General features: G+C 47.5%; 1 protein-coding gene and 1 non-coding gene across 2 annotated transcripts; both read right to left on the bottom strand.

Annotated features, from left to right (window-relative positions):
* Positions 1-19,630: 19,630 nt before the first annotated feature.
* psmg1 (proteasome (prosome, macropain) assembly chaperone 1) lies at positions 19,631-25,598 on the bottom strand. The gene is given in 7 exon segments (NM_001102859.1): positions 19,631-19,808; positions 20,853-20,989; positions 21,337-21,535; positions 21,718-21,780; positions 23,512-23,666; positions 24,936-25,045; positions 25,413-25,598. Coding segments are annotated over 7 exon segments (864 nt in total). The 5' UTR covers positions 25,538-25,598; the 3' UTR covers positions 19,631-19,733.
* On the bottom strand, positions 19,886-20,016 carry LOC116409373. Its single transcript, XR_004221814.1, has one exon.
* Positions 25,599-26,416: the final 818 nt, after the last annotated feature.

Raw genomic sequence — 26,416 nt, 5'->3', positions numbered from 1 at the left:
CCAGTGGCCTTGGAGGCACATCTAAGAGGCATAAAGACCATGGGTACTGCCAAACAGAGTCTCCTGTAGGCTGCCAGTCCACATGGTTCTACCAAATAACCAATCACACTCCTTATTGGTCACACTCTAGGAACTTTTTTAATGCTTATACTTAAATGTTGCTCGCAGGTAAAAACGTTTGGGGGACCCTTGCTTTAGACCAAGTGTCTGGGTGCTTTTGGCCATATAGAGTAGCTTCCTCAACTACCTCCAACAATATCCTTCAGTTTACCTGCAACGGATCCGCACGCGGTGGTAAAGACGCCACATATATCACCAGCGTAACATTATTCTCTCCAGTACAATACATAAAGATGTTATTGACCCCCATAAACAGTTTGATGCTCTTCTTTTCAGCTGGTTGGGCTACTTGTGTTCCCATTGTAGTGAAGGACGCAGTACAGAGAGAACAATGGGGCGCATTCAAGGACCAACATGGATTCTGAAGTTTATCGGAACATTTTCCGATGATAAAAGGATAAACGGCGGCTCTTGTTGGGGGTGACACTATGGAAACCTGCCTTGGGTTGAACATGTGGCATTGACATTCTTGAAATTCTTTGAATGAATATCTCTCCATACAAAGCGACATATTGTACAGCAGGTATAGGGACATCGTGTACATCGCATTCATTCTATTCGCTTTTCATTAAAGCCTTTCTTCGGCAAAGTCATTTCCGCTGTTTGTATCGTAATTTGTCATTTTCCACAAGGGAATGTAATTGTTTATGGGGGTGGTACTTTCATTGTCTATTATAGTAATAGCATCATAGTAGAAAATAGCTGTCTGATACCCCCCTATGCTTCCTGTTACTGACATGAATGGAAAACACATGGATTTTCTAGCTGAAAAACTCCTATCAGAAAGTTTGGGGGTACTGGGTGTTTATCTGGGGGATACTGGGTATTTACCTGTTGGGTAAAACTCCCCACTGCTGCTATGAGCCTACCAACAGCCAGTCGGGTTGGGCTGGCGGGACACCAGGAAAAAACCCAGTGGGCCCTGGCCCTTGTGGGCCCCACTAACCCAGGCCTGCTCCCCATACCCGCCTGGAACTGTCTGTGGGTGCTCCTGGGCTCTTCCCCCTCCACCCCAAGTGGGGGGGCATAAGGTTTTCATACACACAGTGAGGGGTCAGGGTAGCATTTGCTGGTCTTGCCCTATGGAGAATCTTGCGACTGGGGTGGGGGGCACCTGAGGTAGCAGCCCCGGTGGGACCCATAATCCCCAGACCATTGAAGCATTGAAGTGTGTGTTTGCCCTTTGTATCCTGTCTCCTTGAGCTCCTTGAGATAAAGAGTATATATCTATATCTTATATATACCTATATTTTTCTTTGTCTAGTGAGACCGTTCTTGGTGCCCTGTAGAAATTCCCCTATAGAAATTCTGTAGGACTGCTACTGTTTGTCAACAAGCATGGAGAATCCCCTGCCATAGTCTCAAAGGCAATTTTCATAAGTTTATATTAAATGGACCAGTTTTAAGGGTAAGTAAGGAGAACCGGGGGATATTCACACAAACACAAGGAGAACATGCAACAGGCTTTGGTCGGAATCGAACTCCTGCATCCTGAGTTGCTACAATCTGTGCCACTGGTACTGTAATTGTAAGAGGAGCAGACCATGTTGTTGCAATGAGAACAGGGGTATAGGGGGCTGACTTGGGGAAAGTCTACACACAACAATAGGAGAAGTTACTCTACTTCAAATTCTATGCGGATATGAGCCCCAGAGAGACTAGGACCACCTGAATAGCAAAGTTGCCTGATAAAGCCCAACCTAATGAAGCTTGTTCTTAAGAGGGACAGTTGGGCGTCTGGAATCTGCACGGCAGAGCAAAGTCCTCTATCCATATACCATCAAACCCTAAATTTTCACTTAAGCTCAGTTTGATTGGCTGCATGAACAAATAATCATTGGAAGCCAATGCTTGTCTGGGGCCATCAGTGGAGACAGCCAGTTTACCCTTACATAAAAATACTGATGCAATTGTTACCCTAATGGGGACCCCAGAGTATTCAAGACTACAGTTTCCATCATTATCCAACAAATGTTCATTTCACTCTCTGTGAAGGACATGGGCAGACAGAATGGTGGGAAGACACATAGTATGACCTTTGGATAGGCTCCTGCAGCAGAAACCATAAAATCAGGACCCAATTCTACAGCTAGGATCAGGTACAAGGAACATATTATAACATTTTGTAACCTGCACAGGTTGTACCAGGAGAAATACTACCTCTGTCTAAATATCAGCACCTCCTTAATCTTCTAGTAACTGGGGCGTTTGGTCACTAAGTAGTTCCATTGTTTGGGCTCAGAAACATCACTGGCAAACAAGGCCAAGTCAGCCTTTGCCTCTTCTCCTAAACCCCATTATATTATCAGTCTAGTTGTGGGGACAGTTAGATGTCTCCTATTATCCTACTAACCCCATTTACTGTAGGGTTATGGTTTGTTTTACTATTAGTCAGAGGTTGTTAAGCAGCTGATGGTCCCAACCTAAAAAATAAATGTTGGATTTAGGGGGATTGCTTGATTGATCTCCTAATTACTATTGGATGTTCAGCCTGAAGACCAAGGAGTGGTGTATCTGGGTTCTTCTACAAGTATAGAAGAGGCAGTGCTTTCATTGGTGCCTTATAACAAACAAAATAATGGCAAGGTTTGCCAAAATAGTGCATCCACTTCTGACTTTTTGTGTCCATTGTATTAGATGTAACAGTGATTGACATAAGTGTAACTTCCCAAAAGCAAAGATAGAGTCCTGTCAAAACATCTTCCTGTCAAAACATCTTAAATAACATGACAATTTTCTTCCTTTTTTGTTAAAAAGCAACTCATTCATGCAGAACTGGGCGTGAAAGTACAAAGATGTTATCCCTGTTGTGTAATTAAAGTTCCGTCTCTTTGGGGAAAAGGAGAATTGTTTAAACCAACAGATAAGTTGGCTTCTCAGACCCTCTTGTCCCGGGCTGGTGAGGCAATGCCTCTATCTACATGTCAATGAGAAACGACAAAAATGTTATATCATTTCAGTTATAAATCTATAAGTGTTTTGGTGCCGCACAATGATGTCCCTGCCGGATTACGGCACCAAATTTAAACATATGTAGCCCAGTGGTGTCCTTGTTTCTTCCTTGATGGTCTCTTGGACTGATATTCTAGTTATTGACTGTTGGACTGTCCCTGGCTTCTTTTTGAGTCTCCACCCAATTTTTGATCTTCTCATTTACACAACCAATGGCTTGAGATGTATAGTATATTACATTTATGGCCAGTAGGATCTACATGAGTAGCTGGAGACAATTAGAACTTTACATGAGACTCTTTGATCTTCCCTGCACACCCAAACATAACTCTGCCCGGGGCACCGACCAGTGAGATTCCATCTCCCCTTTGATTGGAAGGCTTCTTCGTTGTACAAACACTCATTCCTCTGAGTTTCCTCCCAAAATGTGGAGTTTCCTCCAAAATGTGTGCCTTTTAGACATCTTTACATTTTCACCCAAGGTCTCTATTGGTCCATTGAGCTCCCATGACACATACCTGTGCTTTGTAACAGCAGAACTTTAATTTTCATATATGTTTTTTAATGTTCTTCCGCTAAGCCGAATAAAATGATCAATATTGGCATTATTGTGCATTTGTTAGCGCAAGTCTTTTGTGGCTATTGATAGCCCTACCATGGGATTTACAGTGCCCCTATCACATTCTAATTGTTCCACCCAGCAGAGGTGCAGGCTAATAGAGCCAACACTCTGGTTGGGGGAAACTGGGAGGGAGCTGCTGGTTTGGGCGGACATGATGCTTGCCGTGTATGCCCATAACAAACTCATTATGCTCAGGTGAGTGTCACAACATGGCTGCCCGCTCCAGGAGCTCCATCCCAGTGCAGGCAGCCTAGCAATGGCGGGGCCTATATTTTTTTTAAAAAAACTATTGTTTTCCCCAACAGGAATGTGGGCTCTGCACCTCTGGTGTGGGAAACAATTTGAGGGTGATAGATGCCCTTTAAAGATGGCGGCGCATTGAAAGATCAGCTCGTTTGGAGAGGCAACCAAATGAGAAGCTCTTTCCCCCAATGTTCCTACCTTGAGGTCAACCATTTGGATGACATTGATGGGCTACAGGTCATTCAGGGCAAGGACCACATCAACTACCAGAAGCATTCCTCCTCCTGATGGGATTTTCAAACCTGCCTGTTGACATCTGCCCAATGTTCAGCCAGATATCAATCAGATAGGCCCACCAGAGAGCCCTGTACACAGGTCAATAACCTGCCGCCTTGCACTGTTGGCTGCCTTTATTGGCCTGTGTATGGCCGCCATTACTGATCTCTCCGTGGAGCAGACTGGGAGGCTCATGGACACACATTTGTGCCTGTACTGTACCAGATCCCGAGCCCGCGGTACAGTGGTACATAAGTACGTTGGTGCTCGTTACCACTATGCGGAAGCATTTGTGTCCGGATGATACTGTTCCTAGAATTCTCGGTACTTACTATATACACTCCCTTTGTAGTGTTCCTGGAAGCTGTTAGGCCGGAGCTCTGCACACTGAGCATTGTCAGGCACAGGAGCTTACTGCATAGATACTGGGTAACATATACACTTGGCCGTGACCTTCATAGAAATCTATTCAATTTATCATTCAAGTGTGAGGCTGGGCTACCTTCACCATCCATTCCCCTGCAGGAATACAATTCTCTCTTTTATTGTTGCTAAGACACAAGTTGTAGCTCAAATTGCGACTGCTGAAGTGTTCGGCACGGAGGGGGGGTACAAAAGGCAGCTGCTGAAAAGATAAAGTGCCTGTTTTATAACATAACGTAATGTTCCTGCTCCAACCAAATCATCCATATTGGAATTGCCTGTTTATAAAGCTCCAGCAAGCTTCTGCCCAGGGGAAAGTATTGGTGCACATTTATTTACCTTCCCCATTGAGTTTTGCAGTTGTGTCTTCTTGTCATTCCTGGTCTTTTTGTGTTCTGTGATTCCCACTTTGTCCATTGCATTTTTTAAAGGGGACCTGTCACCCTAAAAAAAAAAAATTCAATTTATTACTATTATTATTATTATTTATATAGCGCCATCAGTTTAGGCAGCGCTTTACAGAATAGAGGGGTACAGAAGACAGAACAGTTAACATGTACATATAAACAATTCACAAAAATGGTAAACAATTCACAAAAATGGTAAACAATTCACAAAAATGGCTTGCAGTTACATTGGATGAGGATCGGAGACACTAGGGGGAGGGCCCTGCTCGCAAGAGCTTACATTCTAAAAGGGAGGGCTGAATGTTTGTTAAGCAAAATAAACTTCACTTACACCATATAAACAATATAAATCTTGTTTCCTTCAGTCTTAAAATTACACAATCACAGCAAGCAGGCAGGCGCCATTTTGTGAGCACTGTTACTAAGGAGAAGCTTTGTATCACCCCAAAATCCTGTTTATGTGCCAGAATGGGGGGCCCAACACACATGCCCATGTACTGGCTGCACAATTAGATGGTGAGGAGGGGGGGAAAGTGAGTGCTGAATGGAAAGTGAAAGTAATTGTCTGCCTAAGGCATAGAGGCGGGGCAGACAGTATATGATTGACAGCTGGGATTTTAAATGCCTTTATAATGGGTATGGATGTGTTAATAGAAAAAGGAATTTGGGTTTCATGTTTAATTTGAAAAGGACTTTTATTATACAGCTTTTTTTGGGTGACAGTTCCCCTTTAAAAAATATTTGTAAAAGAAATGAAATCTCACCACCTAATATCTGCCAATACCCATGGTTAATCATCTTCTGCACTTTATTAATTGCCCTGATACATGGATATCCTGCTATCTGTATAAAGCTCCAGTTCCCTGGTTGCCACTGTGGTTCTAGCAATGCAACAATAAAGTTCACCCCCTGCAATGCAAATAAAGTGAGCTGATTGGAGGATGTGGTGCACAACACGTTATAGACCTCTTCTTCCACAGCGACACCTGAGGAAGGGCCAATGGCTCTCTCACTTTACTTACATATCAGCCACCACTTATGGCGAACTTTATTGTCACATTCCAGTGCCATTAACACACAGAGCAGAACAATCACAGCTGGCGTTACCGGTTACGGAACTACATTTCAGCCATAGCGCGCATATTTGCGCTCGATATTCACCCCAGTTTCTCACGGAAGTTGATAAAACAAACACACACGCAGCTAAAGTACAAAGGCCTAAAGGTATTGTTCTTATTGAAGGCTTATTTATGAATTAAATATGATGTAGAGAGTGATAGTCTGAGACAATTTGCAATTGGTCTTCATTTGTTATTATGAGCAGTGCTGTGCAGCAGGGTTTGCATCCCCACTGAATAGCGAAATCACTCATTAGGATTCGGACATATCAGTCGCATAACTAGATGTAACAACAGCGCCACCTGCTGGTCAGTTCCTGTAACTGTACAGACAGACAGAGAGAGATTTCCCTTCAGAAGGAAAACAGAGAAGGGTTCTGATGTTGCTCAGGGAAGACGATCCGAAGCCTCAGATGCCCTTTCCCATCTCCTTCCCGAGCAGAGCAACATCAGAACCCTTCTCTGTTTTCCTTCTTTGATCTCAGGGCTCATCTCTTTTCTCTCACTATGTATTGCGTAAACTTTATGTTGGTTTTTCTACCCCTATGTGAAACCTGATGCGGTGGGTGATTCCCGGCACAACTATGCACGCTGTGATCCAATCTGTAACCAGAGCCACCAGTTTGAACCTTGAGAAATAGCTGAAATTGTTTTGTGCTTTTTCCTGGAAGAAGAAGAATAACACATTCTATAGAGGAGTGAGTAACTTTGTTTCCAGTTTCACTGTGACCCCCATTGTCTTTTATGACCTTCTTTATCTACTGACACACCCTCCTGGCCGGCGGCGACGCCTACTTGATAAGGAGACATGACCTGATGTTGGTACGGATGTGGCCAAACATGAAAAGCTTATTAGTTACAGTCAGGGTTGGACTGGGGGGTCAGGGCCCCGCCCCAGGGGCCCTGCAGGTGACCCCCCCGTAGGGGCCCCCCTAGCCCCCGCAGGGTCCCCCACCCGATGTCCTCCCTTAAGCTCGCATAAGTTTAACGACTCAGGGGAGGAACAGTTCCGCAGGGGGAGTGCCAGCAAGGGTTGGGTCTGGGCTGCCGGGGCCCACCAGGAATTTTCCTGGTGTCCTGGTGGCCCAGTCTGACCCTGGTTACAGTTGTATCTCAGTGTGGGGGTGAGTATTTTGGGCTCTGCCAAAAGTTACTTATTTAATTAAGTTTGAGAAACTTTGTATCTTTTTAAGCGTTCAGTGCAGGAGATCAAAGGGAAATGAGGGACTTTTCAGTAAGAATCTGGGACTGGGGGGCTGAGCTGTGAAAATCGGGACTGTCCCACCAAAATTGGGCCAGTAGGGAGGCATGCTATAATAACATTCCCATTTACATTACACAGGTGAGTGTTACTCATAGCCATTAAATCCTCTCTCACCAGCAGCGCTCTCTCACCAGCAGCACTCTCACCAGCAGCGCTCTCTCACCAGCAGCATTCTTGCCAGCAGGGCTCTCACCAGCAGCACTCTCGCCAGCAGCGCTCTCACCAGCAGCACTCTTGCCAGCAGCGGTCTCTCACCAGCAGCACTCTTGCCAGCAGCGCTCTCTCACCAGCAGCACTCTTGCCAGCAGCGCTCTCACCAGCAGCACTCTTGCCAGCAGCGCTCTCACCAGCAGCACTCTCGCCAGCAGCGCTCTCGCCAGCAGCACTCTTGCCAGCAGCGCTCTCACCAGCAGCACTCTTGCCAGCAGCGCTCTCACCAGCAGCACTCTTGCCAGCAGCGCTCTCACCAGCAGCACTCTCGCCAGCAGCGCTCTCACCAGCAGCACTCTCGCCAGCAGCGCTCTCGCCAGCAGCGCTCTCGCCAGCAGCGCTCTCGCCAGCAGCGCTCTTGCCAGCAGCGCTCTCACCAGCAGCACTCTTGCCAGCAGCGCTCTCGCCAGCAGCGCTCTCACCAGCAGCACTCTTGCCAGCAGCGCTCTCACCAGCAGCACTCTCGCCAGCAGCGCTCTCGCCAGCAGCGCTCTCGCCAGCAGCACTCTCGCCAGCAGCGCTCTCGCCAGCAGCACTCTCGCCAGCAGCACTCTAGTATGTTTAGCTATGGGACCCCCCAAGGCCAGCACAAGGCAACTGGAAGGCCTCCAGACCCACCGAGTTTTGCTTTCCAGAGGGTCTGCAATCAATTAGACTTAAATGGGAGTCCTGAATAACTGCATTGTAGAAACACACACACACATACAGATATATACACAATAACACACACACATACAGATATATACTCAATAACACACACACATACAGATATATACACAATAACACACACACATACAGATATATACACAATAACACACACACATACAGATATATACACAATAACACACACACATACAGATATATACTCAATAACACACACACATACAGATATATACACAATAACACACACACATACAGATATATACACAATAACACACACACATACAGATATATACACAATAACACACACACATAAAAGATATATACACAATAACACACACACATACAGATATATACACAATAACACACACACATACAGATATATACACAATATCACACACACACACAGATATACACACATATTATACACATCAGCCCATAGGGGAAGGGGCGCCAGCAATAACAAACTGGGTTTTTTTACGCTCGGATTTCACTTTCTGCTTTTGTCACAAGAAATCATTTGCAGCTCTGGCCCATTCCGTGTGGTCTCACAGTTACGCCACAAAGCGATTCAGTTTCACAGGAAAGTGATTCACTCAAATATGAAAAGAGTTGGGGAGCAACACACGTATGAAAAATGTTAATGAGGGTGCCAAATAAGTGCTGTGATTGGCTAGTTGGTAGCCCCTATATAGACTGGTAGCCTACCTGAGGCTCTGATTGGCAGTACAACTGGTTTTTATGAAACCAAAAAAAAGCCCCTGCTTTGGGGCCACTGGGAGCAACATCCAAGGGGTTGGGGAGCAACATGTTGTCCACAAACCACTGGTTGGGGATCACTGGGTTAGAGTTTGTTATAGTTCTGTGAAGGTTCTTATGGTCTCGATGGTTGCACAGGCTGGTCTTTCCCTGCTTGTTATAGATGTGCTTAGGTTCTAGCACCTGGAATAAGGTGGATCAAGTCCTGAGAAGGTTCTAAAGATGTAATTGGCTGCAGCTTGGGCTTGTCAAGTGGACTCTTTAATTGCAATAGTTTGGTATAGTGATGGGCTATATCTGATGGCTCCTCAGGTTGGTCTTTCTGTGTGGTGTGTCTATTATTTTTAATAGATGCACTTAGGGATGCATTCCCATAGGCCCAGAGGTAGTTCCTGTTGCCATATGTATATAAGTGGAGGGAGCACATGGTTCTCTTTGGACTCCACTCTGTGAAGGGGGTGAATGCTGAAAGAGAACCTGAAGTAGAAGGCCACATTAAAATTTGCCATAAGGTAACCCAAGCCTTAGTGAAGTTGGCGAGAAGAGACCCTGTGAATCAGGTAGAGATAGTGGCGGGATAGTTCTTGTAGTAGAACCATTTAGGTGTTTTAGACAGACAGGGCTAACTAGTAGGATATTTTTTGCTCCACCAAGGAGTCTGCAGTGTGGGGTGGGCGATACCTGCCTCGAGGCCTCTCCTCCAATGCCACTCTGAGGGCCTCACAGATTTCAGCTGAGTGTGGTATTATGGGGTTTAGTAGCAACTACAGCCTTTGGGAATCTGTTTCTTCTTAATCTGTGCAAACATCTCCTTGATACCTTGGTCTGGCATCAGAAATGGAGACATTTGGGGTTGTTTATGCTTCTATTACCATAAAGCGAGTCTTTGGCAGGATCCCTCTGCGCAGACCCTACTGCCATAAATAAAGTCATTAACAAGTTCCGCAGATATGTTTTATTGGCATCGAGGCCTTCTGTGTGGTTCCACTTCTGGGTTTGTGTCCAAACCTCATACCGACCAGCCCTATCAACTTTCCCCCATCTTTTATTTGCCCTTTGGGGATCACATTTGGAAGGGGAATATCTACCCATGTGAAGCTGGACTAAACCCAAAGCCAAGTAGGCCCAACAATAAAGAGTCCTACAGGGATGCTTCCCAGCCGCAACCACCCACAGAGTGAGAAACAGCCGGCACCATGTGACCTCTTGGTTCCAAAGCCATTTATGTATTTACACAGCTTTCACAACGCGGCACAGAGACAACACGAGCCTCAGCCAAATCTGGGAGTCTGGGGCCCCCCTGCTGCTGGGAAATGGGACTTGGGTTGGCCGAGCATAGCTTATTATGTAATAAGGTGCCCGAATCTCTGGGAAAAAAGAAGAAACAGCTGCCCCTTCCCCTCCGTCCCCCAAGAGATTAAACTACATGGCTGAGGATGAGGGTTTGCGCAAATACCCTTAGTAATAGCCCTGCCCTATAGGGACAACCTTCTGAGCCACTCACAGCTCAGCTTTCATTCCAAACCTGTGCACAGGGTACTAGATGAACAGGTGGCACAGAGAGAGTACAGGGTGCAAAGTCTCTGGGTGCAAAGTCTGACACCTTAGTATTGAACAAGTGCAGAGCTCCCCCTGCTGGTACCCGCAGAAGCCCAAGAACTTCAACTGGTCTTTAATGCATCTGGTGGTAGCAGTCGGTGATATATTTGTTGGTCGCAAAGATCTCTACAGATATTACTAAACCCCATGCTACCTCCAAATCCTCCCAGTAGCCCCTAATGTACATTATATATAATGCCCCACATGTAGAGAAATGTACTGCTCATTGGTACAAGACAATATGCCCGGAAGAGCAGGTGGGGCCTTATGGCAATTCCCAGAAGTTCCAGATTGCAAAATCATTCGGAGGATTAGCATTGTGTTAGTAGAAGGAAATTTCTTGTAAGTGCACAAGGGAGTCATTTGATGAACAAGTTTTGATGAACTCGTTTTTTCGGCTCACTGATTCTCCCGACGTCAGGGTCTGCTCTTGCTGGTCATGGTGTTTCTCAGGTCTCACCAGTTCCACAGAAAATGAGGATTTGTAGCAGAAGGAACAACATGGGTTCCTGGTACTTTCTTCATTTATACATTTAATCCATAACTTGTGTGTGAAACCTTGAAACCTGGGTGTCTTGGTGGAGAATGCAGGAAAACCTACCATAACTCCCCTTGGCATTATATACAAAAAAAAAATATACAAAAAAGTCGCGACGAAAAAACACGTGACATATGAAAAAGTCGTGACGGTGATGAAAAAGTTGCAAAAAAACGATCATTACAAAAAAACACATTCGGACGCCTTCGGACCGTTCATGGATTAGTAAATCTCCCCCCTAGGGTTGCCACCTCCGCTGCCTGCTAAATCTGGGCAGGGAGGCGGGGCTTGATGTAACATGGGGGGGTGATGTCGCAGGGGCGGGTCACGGGGCGGGGATTCTGAGTGCAGAGGGGCTTCTCTTTCTGTCGGTACTGTGCAATGCCCAACGCAGCTGGATAATGGCAAAAACATGGCCAATTGCCGCCCTTTCTTGCACTTTGCGTGGGGCATTGTGAATAAGCCCTAATATCTCTCACTCCTGCTACACTGTGTTGGTCGCAGGGCCTTGCATTCTCAGCACTCACAGTCACTGGGTTAGAGTTAAACCTGCGGCCCTTGTCCCCTGTCACCCACCTTCCTGCGCTCTTTGTGCTGTTGGTGACACCGCTCCGTGCAGCTGCGTGGGGGGCACACAAAGGAGTAGTGGGGGGCACAGGGTACAATCTGGGGGAGGGCGACATTTACTGTGACAGCTAATGACTTGCTATTACCTGCCGCCATTGTTCTCAATACAAAGCCTTTCCTTTCTGCTGATCGGCTGCATTGTCGGCATTGACGGGTGAAGGTGGTGGCACATTGCGTTACACAGGGCTCTCCGGTGTGATATAAAGGGAAAGGAGCTGCTTATACACAAGTACAGAGACATTGGGGTGCCTTGTAATTAGCTAATGGTGGAACAAGCAGAAGCTACTGAACAACCACCTTCCCCAAATCAGAACAATGCTCTATTCTGTATAAACATATATATATATATATATATACTTGGCTTCTTTATATTCCTGCCAGAACCCCATAAAGAAGCATCTGCAACCTTTATATTTACACCCCAGAATATCCATAGACTGAAAGGCTAGAAGCTTGGTTAACAAGAGATTAACAAGAGGTTCTGATATGAATACTGGAGGGAGAAATGGGTCCAAGGTACGAAAGGGAACTGGGTGCATGTACTGACATGTATATGAGATGGGAAACGGGGTACAGTCACTGATATGGGTACAAATGAGGGAAATCAATTTAGGGGTACAAACAGTTTCAGGCCCAGGCAGTGTGGCTATTTAATCATGGGCCCCTCAGTCCCTCCGACCTGGGCATCTGAGGCAATATCTGGGCTCTGGTGGTGCTCACAGATAAACCTTGGGCTAACAAGAAAGGGGCCAATGAGAAGCAGGGCACCGATGATCGGACTAGGCATACAGTACCAAAGGGATAGAACACAGGTGGGTGAGAAGAGAATTGTAGAGAGAAGTGAGGAGAGAGTTGTGGAGAGAAGTGAGGAGAGAGTTGTGGAGAGAAGTGAGGAGAGAGTTGTGGAGAGAAGTGAGGAGAGGGTTGTGGAGAGAAGTGAGGAGAGAGTTGTGGAGAGAAGTGAGGAGAGAGTTGTGGAGAGAAGTGAGGAGAGGGTTGTGGAGAGAATTGAGGAGAGAGTTGTGGAGAGAAGTGAGGAGAGAGTTGTGGAGAGAAGTGAGGAGAGAGTTGTGGAGAGAAGTGAGGAGAGGGTTGTGGAGAGAATTGAGGAGAGAGTTGTGGAGAGAAGTGAGGAGAGAGTTGTGGAGAGAAGTGAGGAGAGGGTTGTGGAGAGAATTGAGGAGAGAGTTGTGGAGAGAAGTGAGGAGAGAGTTGTGGAGAGAAGTGAGGAGAGAGTTGTGGAGAGAAGTGAGGAGAGGGTTGTGGAGAGAATTGAGGAGAGAGTTGTGGAGAGAAGTGAGGAGAGAGTTGTGGAGAGAAGTGAGGAGAGAGTTGTGGAGAGAAGTGAGGAGAGGGTTGTGGAGAGAATTGAGGAGAGAGTTGTGGAGAGAAGTGAGGAGAGAGTTGTGGAGAGAAGTGAGGAGAGAGTTGTGGAGAGAAGTGAGGAGAGGGTTGTGGAGAGAATTGAGGAGAGAGTTGTGGAGAGAAGTGAGGAGAGAACTGTGGAGAGAAGTGAGGACAGAGTTGTGGATGAATAGTAAGGAGAGAAGTAGAGCCAAAGGCTGAGTCAATCCCAAACTGCAACCCATTGGTTTGTTGACCTACAGGCCCGCCTGCATTGTTCCTACCTGGCCCACATGTTCTACCTTTCTGCTTGGTACCTGGGCTGCTGCTGGACCCTGGGGTCATGGGAAGCTGAGTATTCGAGGGGTATCTTCCATATATGACTTCATAAAGATGCTATTAGATGGGATGGATGAAGTCATCTGTATGAGGTCCCAGTGCATTGAAAAGCCTTTGGTGCAGCCGCACTACAGCCAGCGGGAGTTCTCTCTGCTCGTGTCTGGTTCTCACATTAGCAAATCATAAGATGGGGGATAAGGAGGACGATAAAGTGAAAATATTGTTTTATGGTTACATTTGGTTTATGGGGATTAGTCATTCAGGTTCCCCTTGCCGACCCTCCTCAGATATTCATGTAGGCTTTTCCAACAAGTCGTAGCCTCCAACTACAACTGAGCAGTAGTAACAGTAACAGTGTGAGCCAATGGTGGCCCTGCCCTGGGGTATAGGGTATTATAGAGCTGTATCATTGGCTGAGGGAAGAATATAAATACTATATTACATGACTTTGTTTAATGGTTTCTAGGTAAGAAGTTTTATGAGGGATTGAGGCTCGTTGGCTTGGGGCTGGGAGACCATAACGCCCCTACTGGGGGTTTAACGCTGGGCGCCAAGGCAAAAGTCTTGAGTGCGAAATAAAAATCTATTTCTGGAGATGTTGTAAGGATTTTTGTAGCACCCAAGGTTTTCCATAGATCCCAGACTAGCTTACCGCAGCTATTAAACTGTCAGCTCTGCGTTAAACTGCCAACAAACCCTCAGCTGGAGGAACTGTATCCCAGGGAGCTGAGCGCTGTGGGGAGCCGGGGCAGTCTGCGGGTGGTTCTGCTCCCAAGGCCAACGTATTCTGTAGCAACTGTGCCCCGTAGCAACTGTGCCCGTAGCAACTGTGCCCCAACAGGACTTGCACTAAATACAGTGAGTGTAGGCTCTATGGCATCGAGCATGTCCATTTAAAGGGAAACTATACCCCCAGAATGAATACGTAACCAACAGACAGTTTATATCATATTAAGTGGCCTATTAAAGAATCTCACCAACCTGGAATATATATATCAGTAAATATTGCCCTAAATACAGAGGTGTTTAGCCACAGGCAAGGTGAGAACATTGCAGCACTTTACCAGGGACAGCAAAATAACCACCCAGGTAACTAAGAGTCAAGTTTCTAGAAATTTCTCTCTTTGGTACTCTGAGCGCAATGGCATGGGGCGGGGAGGCAGACAGAAGAGGCTTGCCCCTGCCCACATATGCACATACATTGCACCCAACAAGGAGATCATTCAAAAGTTTAGGTCCACACAGAAGATGTTGTTATGGTGACACCCAATGACAGCAGGATAATCTCCAAGTTCCCTGGAGAAGTTCTTGTGGCTAAAGCAGCGCTTTATTTAGATGAGTATCATGTGAGATGCCCCCGATGGTCATCATGGTGTATGAAAATTGCTAGGCTATAGTCTTACCTACCAATCCCCATAGGACAAGGAACATATTAACAAGCCAATGGGTCTCCTCTCCAACAGGTGTCCAAATATTGTCCCAAAGGCCAAGTGATTGACCCGTGTCTTTCCAAATGCCTACCAGACCAAGATCTGATATCTATCACCCAGTTTAGAAATCTCTATAGGACAAGGAACATATTAACAAGTCAACAGGTATCCATAGGCCTCCAACAGATGTCCAAATATTGGCCCAAAGGCCAAGTGATTGGCCTGTGTCTTTCCAAAAACCTGCCTGACCAAGATCTGAAATCTATCGGCCAGTTTAGAAATCCCCCATACGACAAAGAACATATTTACAAGCCAACAGGTCTCCACAGGCCTCCAACAGATGGTCAAATATTGGCCCAAAAGGCAAGTGATTGCCCTGTAACTTTCCAAATGCCTGTCTGACCAAGATCTGATATCTATCGGCCCATTTAGAAATCCCCTATAGGACAAGGAACATATTAACAAGCCAACAGGTGTCCAAATATTGGTCCAAAGGCCAAGTGCTTGCCCTGTGTCTTTCCAAATGCCTACCTGACCAACATCTGATTTCTATCAGCCAGTTTAGAAATCCCCCATAGGACAAGGAACATATTTACAAGCCAACAGGTCTCCATAGGCCTCCAACAGGTGTCCCAAAGACCATGTGATCCAACCATGAGCCCAACATATGGGTGTCCATTCTGTGCCTTTTCATGATGGGCAATGAGGTCCTGGGCTAACCCAAGGCTCAGATCCAATCCATAAGCAGTTATTACTAGAGAAGATGCCCTTTCAGCTGATGTCATTTCTAGGGTCTCATAAGAACCTCCGTGTATTCCCTACAGATCAGACTGAGCTCTCTCGCAGGTTTACTCGCAGATTTACTGCAAATTGTCTCAGAATATCAATGTCTGCATAATACTAAATCTTAATTTAAAGGTAAACAACCACTTTAAAATCCCCAAGTTTCATTAAATATATGGGAAATGGTGGGTTCCCACCCCCACACCCCCAGTGCTATGAGCTAATAACTCCCCGCATCCTGCAGCAGCACAAACCTGGGGAGCCCTGTGAGGGGTCAAACTCTAGGGGGTTCTTTTGGTACAAATGAGGTTTCCCAGGCACCTCTCTGTATCCTGAGAATAAGACAGCCCCCTCCAGCCAAGCCCAGCTGTCTAAACACTCCTGACAGGGGGCATCAGGTCGGTCTCATTTCAGCGTGGCTTGTGTCAATAGGACCCTCTGTCTCTAACCAGAGCCCACTGTACTGGGGGCTGTCTCTGCTCTCCATACCCTAGCTCCATAGAAGAAAGGGATGAGCCCACTGTACCGGGGGGCCGGTTCTGCTCCCCATACCCCACAGAGAGGGATAAATACACTCTGTACTGGGGGCCGGTTCCACTCCCCACAGAGAGGGACGAGCCCACTGTACCGGGGGCCGGTTCTGCTCCCATACCCTATAGAGAGGGACGAGCCCACTGTACCGGGGGCCGGTTCTGCTCCCATACCCTATAGAGAGGGACGAGCCCACTGTACCGGGGGCCGGTTCTGCTCCCATACCCTATAGAGAGGGACGAGCCCACTGTACCGGGGGCCGGTTCTGCTCCCCATAGAGAGGGATGAGCTCACTGTACCGGGGGCCGGTTCTGCTCCCCATAGAGAGGGACGAGCCCACCGTACCGGGGGCCGGTTCTGCTCCCATACCCTATAGAGAGGGACGAGCCCACTGTACCGGGGGCCGGTTCTGCTCCCCATAGAGAGGGATGAGCTCACTGTACCGGGGGCCGGTTCTGCTCCCCATAGAGAGGGACGAGCCCACCGTACCGGGGGCCGGTTCTGCTCCCCATAGAGAGGGACGAGCCCACTGTACCAGGGGCCGGTTCTGCTCCCATACCCTATAGAGAGGGACGAGCTCACTGTACCGGGGGCCGGTTCTGCTCCCATACCCTATAGAGAGGGACGAGCTCACTGTAACGGGGGCCGGTTCTGCTCCCCATAGAGAGGGACGAGCTCACTGTACCGGGGGCCGGTTCTGCTCCCCATAGACAGGGACGAGCCCACCGTACCGGGGGCCGGTTCTGCTCCCCATACCCCACAGAGAGGGACGAGCCCACCGTACCGGGGGCCGGTTCTGCTCCCCATACCCCACAGAGAGGGACGAGCCCACCATACCGGGGGCCGGTTCCGCTCCCCATAGCCCACAGAAAGGGTCGAGCCCACTGTACCGGGGGCCAAGCCCGCTCCCCATACCCCACAGAGAGGGCTGAGCCCACTGTATCGGGGGCCGGTTCTGCTCCCCATACCCTATAGAGAGGGCTGAGCCCACTGTATCGGGGGCCGGTTCTGCTCCCTATACCCTATAGAGAGGGACGAACCCACTGTACCGGGGGCCGGTTCTGCTCCCCATGACCCACAGAGAGGGACGAGCCCACTGTACTGGGGGCCGGTTCTGCTCCCCATGACCCACAGAGAGGGACGAGCCCACTGTACTGGGGGCCGGTTCTGCCCCCCATGACCCACAGAGAGGGACGAGCCCACTGTACTGGGGGCCGGTTCTGCCCCCCATGACCCACAGAGAGGGACGAGCCCACTGTACCGGGTACCGGTTCTGCCCCCCCCATACCCCACAGAGAGGGACGAGCCCACTGTACTGGGGGCCGGTTCCGCCCCCCATACCCCACAGAGAGGGACGAGCCCACTGTACTGGGGGCCGGTTCCGCCCCCATACCCCACAGAGAGGGACGAGCCCACTGTACTGGGGGCCGGTTCTGCCCCCCATACCCCACAGAGAGGGACGAGCCCACTGTACTGGGGGCCGGTTCTGCCCCCCATACCCCACTGTACTGGGGGCCAGTTCCGCCCCCATACCCCACAGAGAGGGACGAGCCCACTGTACTGGGGGCCGGTTCTGCCCCCCATACCCCACTGTACTGGGGGCCGGTTCCGCCCCCCATACCCCACAGAGAGGGACGAGCCCACTGTACTGGGGGCCGGTTCTGCTCCCCATGACCCACAGAGAGGGACGAGCCCACTGTACTGGGGGCCGGTTCTGCTCCCCATGACCCACAGAGAGGGACGAGCCCACTGTACCGGGGGCCGGTTCTGCCCCCCCATGACCCACAGAGAGGGAGGAGCCCACTGTTGCGGTACAGAGAGAGTAAGACCCACAGCCGTTAGTTCTGTACACGTGGCCGGCCCAGCGCCACATCTGCTCCACATAAAACAATGGAGATTCTCCAAGTCGCGGTTTCTGTATCATTAGGAGATTGCGCAGGTGGCCCAATTATTAAAATATGGTTTCAATTCAAGAATTGTATTTTCCCCCCCAAATTCCATCTGCCTTTAAAAGTTTTATGGGCCCAGTAAGAGTCTGGCCGCCATATGTCAACACCTCGCAGGGAAGGGCCCACACGCCGCACAGTCCCTTTGTCTTACGGCCGTTACACGGAGATTGTTTTCTCAAGGATTATGATGCCCTGGGGGGCACTAAAGGGGTTAAACCAAGCCTGGCAATTACCAGTGTGGGTTTCTTGCTGGCTGCCTGTGGAACGTTACGTTTGGCAGCAGAGACAAAACCTTAAAGAAAGAAATAAATTGGGTCAGACATAATTTTCTGCACATTTACCTCTATTAAAAAAATTTAAAAAGTGTGCGTTAGTGGAGTTGAGAGTTGTAGTTCTGCGACAGATACAAAGTCAGCGACCCTTCAGCCAAACTCACTCAGCCCAGCCTGGGTCTCGCTTCCTGATAATCTATAGAATATTTACAGTAAGGGGTACATTATCCCATATAATACATGAGTGATACTCAGGGTTCCCTGTATAACTTAGCCTGCAGCCTTGTGCCTTTATATGGGGGGCACAGAACCCCTCAGTGACTGCTAATATCCTTATCATTTACAGTAGGGGGTACATTATCCCTTATAATACATGAGTGATACTCAGAGTTCCCTGTATAACTCAGCCTGCAGCCTTGTGCCTTTATATGGGCACAGAACCCCTCAGTGACTGCTAATATCCTTATCATTTACAGTAGGGGGTACATTATCCCTTATAATACATGAGTGATACTCAGAGTTCCCTGTATAACTCAGCCTGCAGCCTTGTGCCTTTATATGGGGGGCACAGAACCCCTCAGTGACTGCTAATATCCTTATCATTTACAGTAGGGGGTACATTATATTATAATTAGTGATGAGCAAATCTGCCAGTGGTGAAACATGAAAATTCACAACTGGCAAAAATTTTGCTCACTACTACTTATAATACATCTTAAGTAAATTCTGGCCTTTTACCAATAATGCTGCTTTTTGTATTACTGCATTGGAATCAGAAAGTCTGGCCAACAAGAATCATTGCTGCCACCAAGTGGACACAATGAGATACTGCACCATATGACAGAACAACTCAGAACAGAAGGGAGGGGTAAGACTATCATGATGGAAGTAGAGGCACAGGACCTGCTATCCAGAATGCCTGGTACCTGAGGTTTTTTCCAGTGGTGGATCAAAGCAAATAGCTGTTCCTTTAGCCCCTATAGGACCCAATAAGCCAATGCAGGCCCATGTATGGCTCCAAAAAATGTGCATCTAGGGGTCCTGCATTATTCTACATGATATTTTCTACTTAGGATTACTTAATAGCACATACTTTTCCTTTAATAAGCGACACAGCAAGTTCTCTCCTAAAGATTCCAAATTACAAATCACACAGGAGCCAAGTTACAAATGAATAAAGAGTGTATTTTACATTTCCCATTAATACATTAACAAAATTATATTAGCCATCGGCCAATAGGCTCAGACAGGAGAGTGATGCTCGGGGCTAGATGTAGAGGTTACTCTGGATCTCACTCGATTTTACCGTTTTTCTCAGTGTTTCTTGAATTTTTGCAGAGTCCTAAGGGGAGGGGGGGGGGTGCAAGAGAGACACAGTAAGACAATAATGAAGGAGGGAAACATAAGCAGGTTTATAAGGTTTGTCTGCCTCGTATCTGTCCGTTACGATTTCTCTCATTTCGTCCCGGTCATCAGAAGGCAGGGTTACTATAGGGAGATATAGTGTCAGGCAGAGCAGGGCTGCTCTCTGTCCGAGTATCAATCTCCCACTACGGAATTCAGGAGCCACGCGGGTTGAGGGATCAGGGTTATAAATATAACAATATATATCAGCACTAAGCTATAGGAATTACATTGGAACAACACAGAGGAGAGTCAATGCACTGGCAGCCTAAGTGTGTGGTTTAATAGGAGACAAGGGGGCCCCAATAAGCCCTGTGGCTCTACAGCGTATCCGATGGCACTCTGAGTCAGTAACAAGGCGAGAGGCACAGTGAGTAACCCACAGGCAGGACTGGCACAGCCATCAGGGTTTGAATTGATATCCTTAGGCTGTCACACAACCTTAAAGGGGTTGTTCACCTTTAAAGTTACTGTAGTATGATGTAGAGTAACATTTTGAAACAAATTGCAATTGGTCATTTTGTATTTGTATTTTCTTTAGTTATTTCACTTTGTTCAGCAAGTTGGAGTTTAAGCAGCTATCTGGTTGCTAGGGGCCAAATTACATTAGTTACCAGGGAGCAGTTTAAATGAGAGGGCCTGAATAGGAAAACAAGTTATAAAAAGTATAAAACTGCAGCCTCACAGAGCAATAGATTTTTTGGCTGCCGGGGTCAGTGACCCCCATTTGAGAGCTGCAAAGAGTTAGAAGAAAAAGGCAAAAATAGATAAAAGACCAATTGAAGTTGCTTAGAATAGGCAGTTCTATAACATACTAAAAAGGTGAACCACCCCTTTAAGAATTAGGTTAAATCCCATAGAAATGTGCTGGGACCTGGTTGAATCATAAACCCCCACACACATACATTAATTATACCCAACAGGGAGCAGAGAACCCCCCCCCCATATGCCATTAACACAACACTAGGGATCTCAGTCTTACCGCTGCCAGTCGGCTCATACGTTGACAGGACAGGAGGGGTCGGAAAGCATCAATGGTGATGGAATCCAGTTTGGAGAGATCAGTGTAGCACCGGTAGAAAACCGCAGGGATCTGCCAAACCTGACAATATGTCAGCACTGCAAGCAAAGCATATTAAAGGGTAAGTAATTTCATGGCAACGGCACTAAATATTACACAAGTACTGATAGGGCAACTAGCACCTTTATAGATTATTAATTAGGGCATCAGAATGATCAGGATATAGAATGTACTTGCAAACTAGGCAAATACGTCAAAGAACAGGTACGTCATGCTAAAAACTCATGTGGACAAAAGGCACACAGGCGAGACTGCTACAGAATGGTCAGTTAGAGGTTAAAATTAAAACCCTGATATGTTGGGGCGCCCCCGGGACCCCCACAGTGTGCTTATTCCTGGGAAGGTTCCACTGGGAGCAGTGATAAGGGGAAGGCAAGTTCTTTACCTGCAGCAGGAAGCCCATCTGCAATATTAGGCTGTTCCAGCAGGGGGCATGGCACCTCCTCCCTGTACTCACTGGTCCTCAGCGCTTTCAAGAAGGGAACAGGGAGACTGTAGGTGGACTCGGGGGTTTTATATTCAGACACCGGGCAGGTAGAAAGGACCGTTACATTCAGGCCGCTCTTTTCCAATGAGCCAAATACCTAATGAGAGAGGGGGGAAAAAGGGGAATAAATGTCATTTATTACATTTTACAACCCCCATTTTACAGTTTTCAGGAGACCAGAAAAAAAAAAAAAAATATGGAATTAAATAATCAGGAAATGCTAAAAAAAAAAAAAAAAAATTTATATATATATATATATGCCCCCCCATAATGCTGTACCTTCTCACACCATTGGAACAGCTGGTCCTCTGCTATGTAAGAGTTGCACTGGCACAGCAGCACCTGGAACAACAAGATGCAGTTTGGGATTAGCCCCCCAATCAGATAAATAAGGCGCCATACAGGAAATAGATTTTGGGGTACCTTGTGGGTTACACATCTACTTGGGGGGGGGGCCCTGATGCCAACAGTTCAAGGAGCACTGAAAAGCTGCAAGTTCAGTCCCATAGAAATCAATAGAGCACTCACCCCAACACACCCCCTGCCCTTTATAACCGGAGCTCAATATACAGAGTGCAGGGCTGAGCAGTTATGAGCTCTGTCTGGAAGCCAAAGGCTTTCTACTGAACTGATTTAGTTACCAACCAATTAACAGGGCCACCGTACAGCTGCCCATGATATGCCCTCAGGCACACAGAGCTACTGGTAGCAGCTACTTGTCGTGGCTACTAAAATAGACAATGCTGATTGTGAGGCAATTACCCATATGGTCTATGGCAGGGTATTTTCTGGCATGTAGTAGCTGTGGAAAACCTAGCTGCTACTAGTAGTTCTGTGTGTCTTCGGACACTCAGGAAAGGCTAATACTATTGGGCTATTAGTAGCCAACACAGCAACAAGAACCAAACCGAGAGCTAGCAATCCAGCCCAGGGCCCCCAGCTCAATCATAAATCAGGGCACCCAAGCCGGAAGGCTAATTAGCCGTTCATTAGATACTGATAACGCAGCTGTACAGAAGCCTGCATCTTAATTAACTGCCAATTAGTAGAGGGTGTGGCTTCGAGCACAGCAACTCTAAGGGTGAAAACACAGAGCTGCTTAGTAGCAGCTACTTGTCATTGCTACTAAACCCCAAAAAATCCCCTGCCATAGACAGTACTGAGAATTGCCTCTGCTAAAACACACATAGAGACAGTTATCAGTAAATGATCAGCATTGTCTGTTTTAGTAGACGTGACAAGTAGCTGCTACTAGTAGCTCCCTGTGTCTTCACCCTTAGTAGAATTATGTCTTCATAGGTCTGTATTTGAAAAGAGACGCAGTGGCAAATCCCAGTGCTACCAATTAGCAATAATAAGCCACACAAACAATGCACCACAAGTTGTTTAGCTTAGCGCCGATGCAGTCTGCAGCAGGCATGTAACTTAGTTGCCATTTAACCATATGGTAAAAGGCTTCTTTAGTTTCTGGGGGCTTTTCCTTGCAAAAGCAATGGAATATTATACTTGATGGATTTAAAACTCCATATATTCTTATTTACTGATTACCAGATTAGCTTTCCATGCAAGCCTCTCAGGGTTACAGCCAACAGACAGCCCCACCTGAGCAGCAGCCAATAAGGGAGTATAATGATTGGCTGTGGGGAGTGCGCCTGGGAATATGTGCTTCAGCTGGAGCCTAAGCAAATTAGTACAACCCATACACCCACTGTGGGCTCAGCACTAAGCAAAGAACCCTAGTAACCCCCCCAATGTGTGGTTTAAAAAAAAAACACACAAATTGCCCCAAACAATTCTCTTACCTGCACAGGAGACCAGTAACCAGAACATACTCGGCTCAGTACCAAACCCAACCATGAGGAAGAGGAGGAACCTGCCTGCTGCTTCCCAGGAACAAGTAATTAACAAATGGAAGTCAGGTGACTTTATAGGAGCAGCTGAACACTGACTGGCAATGTTATTGGCCCTAAAGAAGAAGGCGGGGCTACAATCAGCAACGCCCCTACTGGCTGGTCAGAATTAGATTTGTGTGTCTTTAGGGCAGAAACCCCCACCCCCGACTTCAGCCCTCACCGTGGGGTCTGTAATGGACCTGTAAAAGGTGCAGGAAGAGGGAGCTGGAAGGGAATCCTTTCTGGCGTTACAGTCTCTGCACCTCTCGTTCCACAGTGTAATAGATCCACACACTTCCCAGCTGCCTGAGCTCAGTATGTAGGAGGATACGAAGCCTGGGGAGACACAAACAGCACAGAGAAATGGTTATGTCTATGTCCTTTCTCTCACAGAGCAGCAGTCCTGCCCTGCTTTATGGCTGAGATTCTAGCTATCTGTATAACAGAGCATTCTGTCACAGTGGCACAGATCCTATCTGATCCCCCCATTGTAAGCAGCAGTCCTGCCCTGCTTTATGGCTGAGATTCTAGCTATCTGTATAACAGAGCATTCTGTCACAGTGGCACAGATCCTATCTGATCCCCCCCATTGTAAGCAGCAGTCCTGCCCTGCTTTATGGCTGAGATTCTAGCTATCTGTATAACAGAGCATTCTGTCACAGTGGCACAGATCCTATCCCCCCCATTGTAAGCAGCAGTCCTGCCCTGCTTTATGGCTGAGATTCTAGCTATCTGTATAACAGAGCATTCTGTCACAGTGGCACAGATCCTATCTGATCCCCCCCATTGTAAGCAGCAGTCCTGCCCTGCTTTATGGCTGAGATTCTAGCTATCTGTATAACAGAGCATTCTGTCACAGTGGCACAGATCCTATCTGATCCCCCCATTGTAAGCAGCAGTCCTGCCCTGCTTTATGGCTGAGATTCTAGCTATCTGTATAACAGAGCATTCTGTCACAGTGGCACAGATCCTATCTGACCCCCCCATTGTAAGCAGCAGTCCTGCCCTGCTTTATGGCTGAGATTCTAGCTATCTGTATAACAGAGCATTCTGTCACAGTGACACAGATCCTATCTGATCCCCCCATTGTAAGCAGCAGTCCTGCCCTGCTTTATGGCTGAGATTCTAGCTATCTGTATAACAGAGCATTCTGTCACAGTGGCACAGATCCTATCTGATCCCCCCCCCATTGTAAGCAGCAGTCCTGCCCTGCTTTATGGCTGAGATTCTAGCTATCTGTATAACAGAGCATTCTGTCACAGTGGCACAGATCCTATCTGATCCCCCCCCCCCATTGTAAGCAGCAGTCCTGCCCTGCTTTATGGCTGAGATTCTAGCTATCTGTATAACAGAGCATTCTGTCACAGTGGCACAGATCCTATCTGATCCCCCCCATTTTGTAAGCAGCAGTCCTGCCCTGCTTTATGGCTGAGATTCTAGCTATCTGTATAACAGAGCATTCTGTCACAGTGGCACAGATCCTATCTGATCCCCCCATTGTAAGCAGCAGTCCTGCCCTGCTTTATGGCTACTAATCTTTACCACAGAACACAGCAGAGTGTATGACCGTTACAAGATGAGGCAAAATAATCATTTCCCACTGACCTGTTGCATTGTCCCCGACAGACAAAATGACACTGGAGCAGGGGAGCCTTCTGTTGGGGGAGCTTTCAATGGCTGCTGTTACCTCTGGGTTCCAGGTCACATGTACCTCCCTGCAAGGGGAACAGAAACATTCATCCCTCAGCATACAGCGCCCCCTGCTGATCTAATCATACAATTTTATAACCATTTTTAATTGTCTAATGGTTCTTTCTGTAAAAATAAAAATCATATATAAACAGCTACTTTATCAGGAAACTTGTGTTACCATTATCACCCAGTGCCCAAGCTTACAGTGAAGGGCTTTCATACAGGAGAGGGAGCTGCCATGCTGCTTTCCAGAGACCATATTGCCAATTGAATACATACAACCTATCCCCCCATAAACAGACTGCATTGATCTCTTTCCCCTTCCAAATCGTCACTGGCATTAAGCAAAAAACTGTTTATGGAGTTTTAAGTTCCCCTTTAAAACTGTACCGTTTTCTATCCAGCTCCGCAATGATCTCCCTGTCCTCCTCTTCCTCCTCTCCTTCTTCCTCCTCATCATCCTCATCCACAGCCCTGGAGAAGACAGACTGCACTTCCCCGAAGAATGTAGCCATTGGCTCAGCAGCTCCAGGGATGATACAGCGACACTCACCCACAATTCCCCCTACTTCCGGCTCTGCGCACCCACACTAAATATGAAGGAGCGGGAAGCGGATCTGCCGAGCGGCCGCAGTGCCCGGTCCTGTCCGGCAGGGGGAGCTTGAGCTGTGTGTGAGTCACATGGTGCTTTGTTCTGCTGCGGCATGGCTTCCGCCCTTACAGACAGACTTGTAGTTTACTGGCAGGAAATATTGGTTTGCGGGTAATACTGGGATAGGGAAGTCCCTCAGCCTGCTTGTATACCTTGTAACTCATTGTGTATTTATTGTGGGGGAATCTTTATAAGAACGTCGTATAGTAGCATGGAGGTTGTGTGTGATAGCTGATACTTGTAATGAAGGCGGCTATGGGTTCCTCTTCACTTGTCTGTAGGGCAGATTGTCTGAAACTATGAATTGTCACTACTATAGGCACCATCTCTCCCTACTATACCTGCTATCTCACAGCCCCAGTCCCTTCCCAGAGGCTATTATCCCCCCACTGCTACTATAGGCACCATCTCTCCCTACTATACCTGCTATCCCACAGCCCCAGTCCCTTCCCAGAGGCTATTATCCCCCCACTGCTACTATAGGCACCACCTCTCCCTACTATACCTGCTATCCCACAGCCCCAGTCCCTTCCCAGAGGCTATTATCCCCCCACTGCTACTATAGGCACCATCTCTCCCTACTATACCTGCTATCCCACAGCCCCAGTCCCTCCCCAGAGGCTATTATCCCCCCCACTGCTACTATAGGCACCATCTCTCCCTACTATACCTGCTATCCCACAGCCCCAGTCCCTTCCCAGAGGCTATTATCCCCCCCACTGCTACTATAGGCACCATCTCT

Source organism: Xenopus tropicalis, chromosome 2 (genome assembly GCF_000004195.4).
Source record: "Xenopus tropicalis strain Nigerian chromosome 2, UCB_Xtro_10.0, whole genome shotgun sequence".
Classification (NCBI taxonomy): Eukaryota; Metazoa; Chordata; class Amphibia; order Anura; family Pipidae; genus Xenopus; species Xenopus tropicalis.
This window is presented reverse-complemented; position numbering and strand designations above follow the sequence as displayed.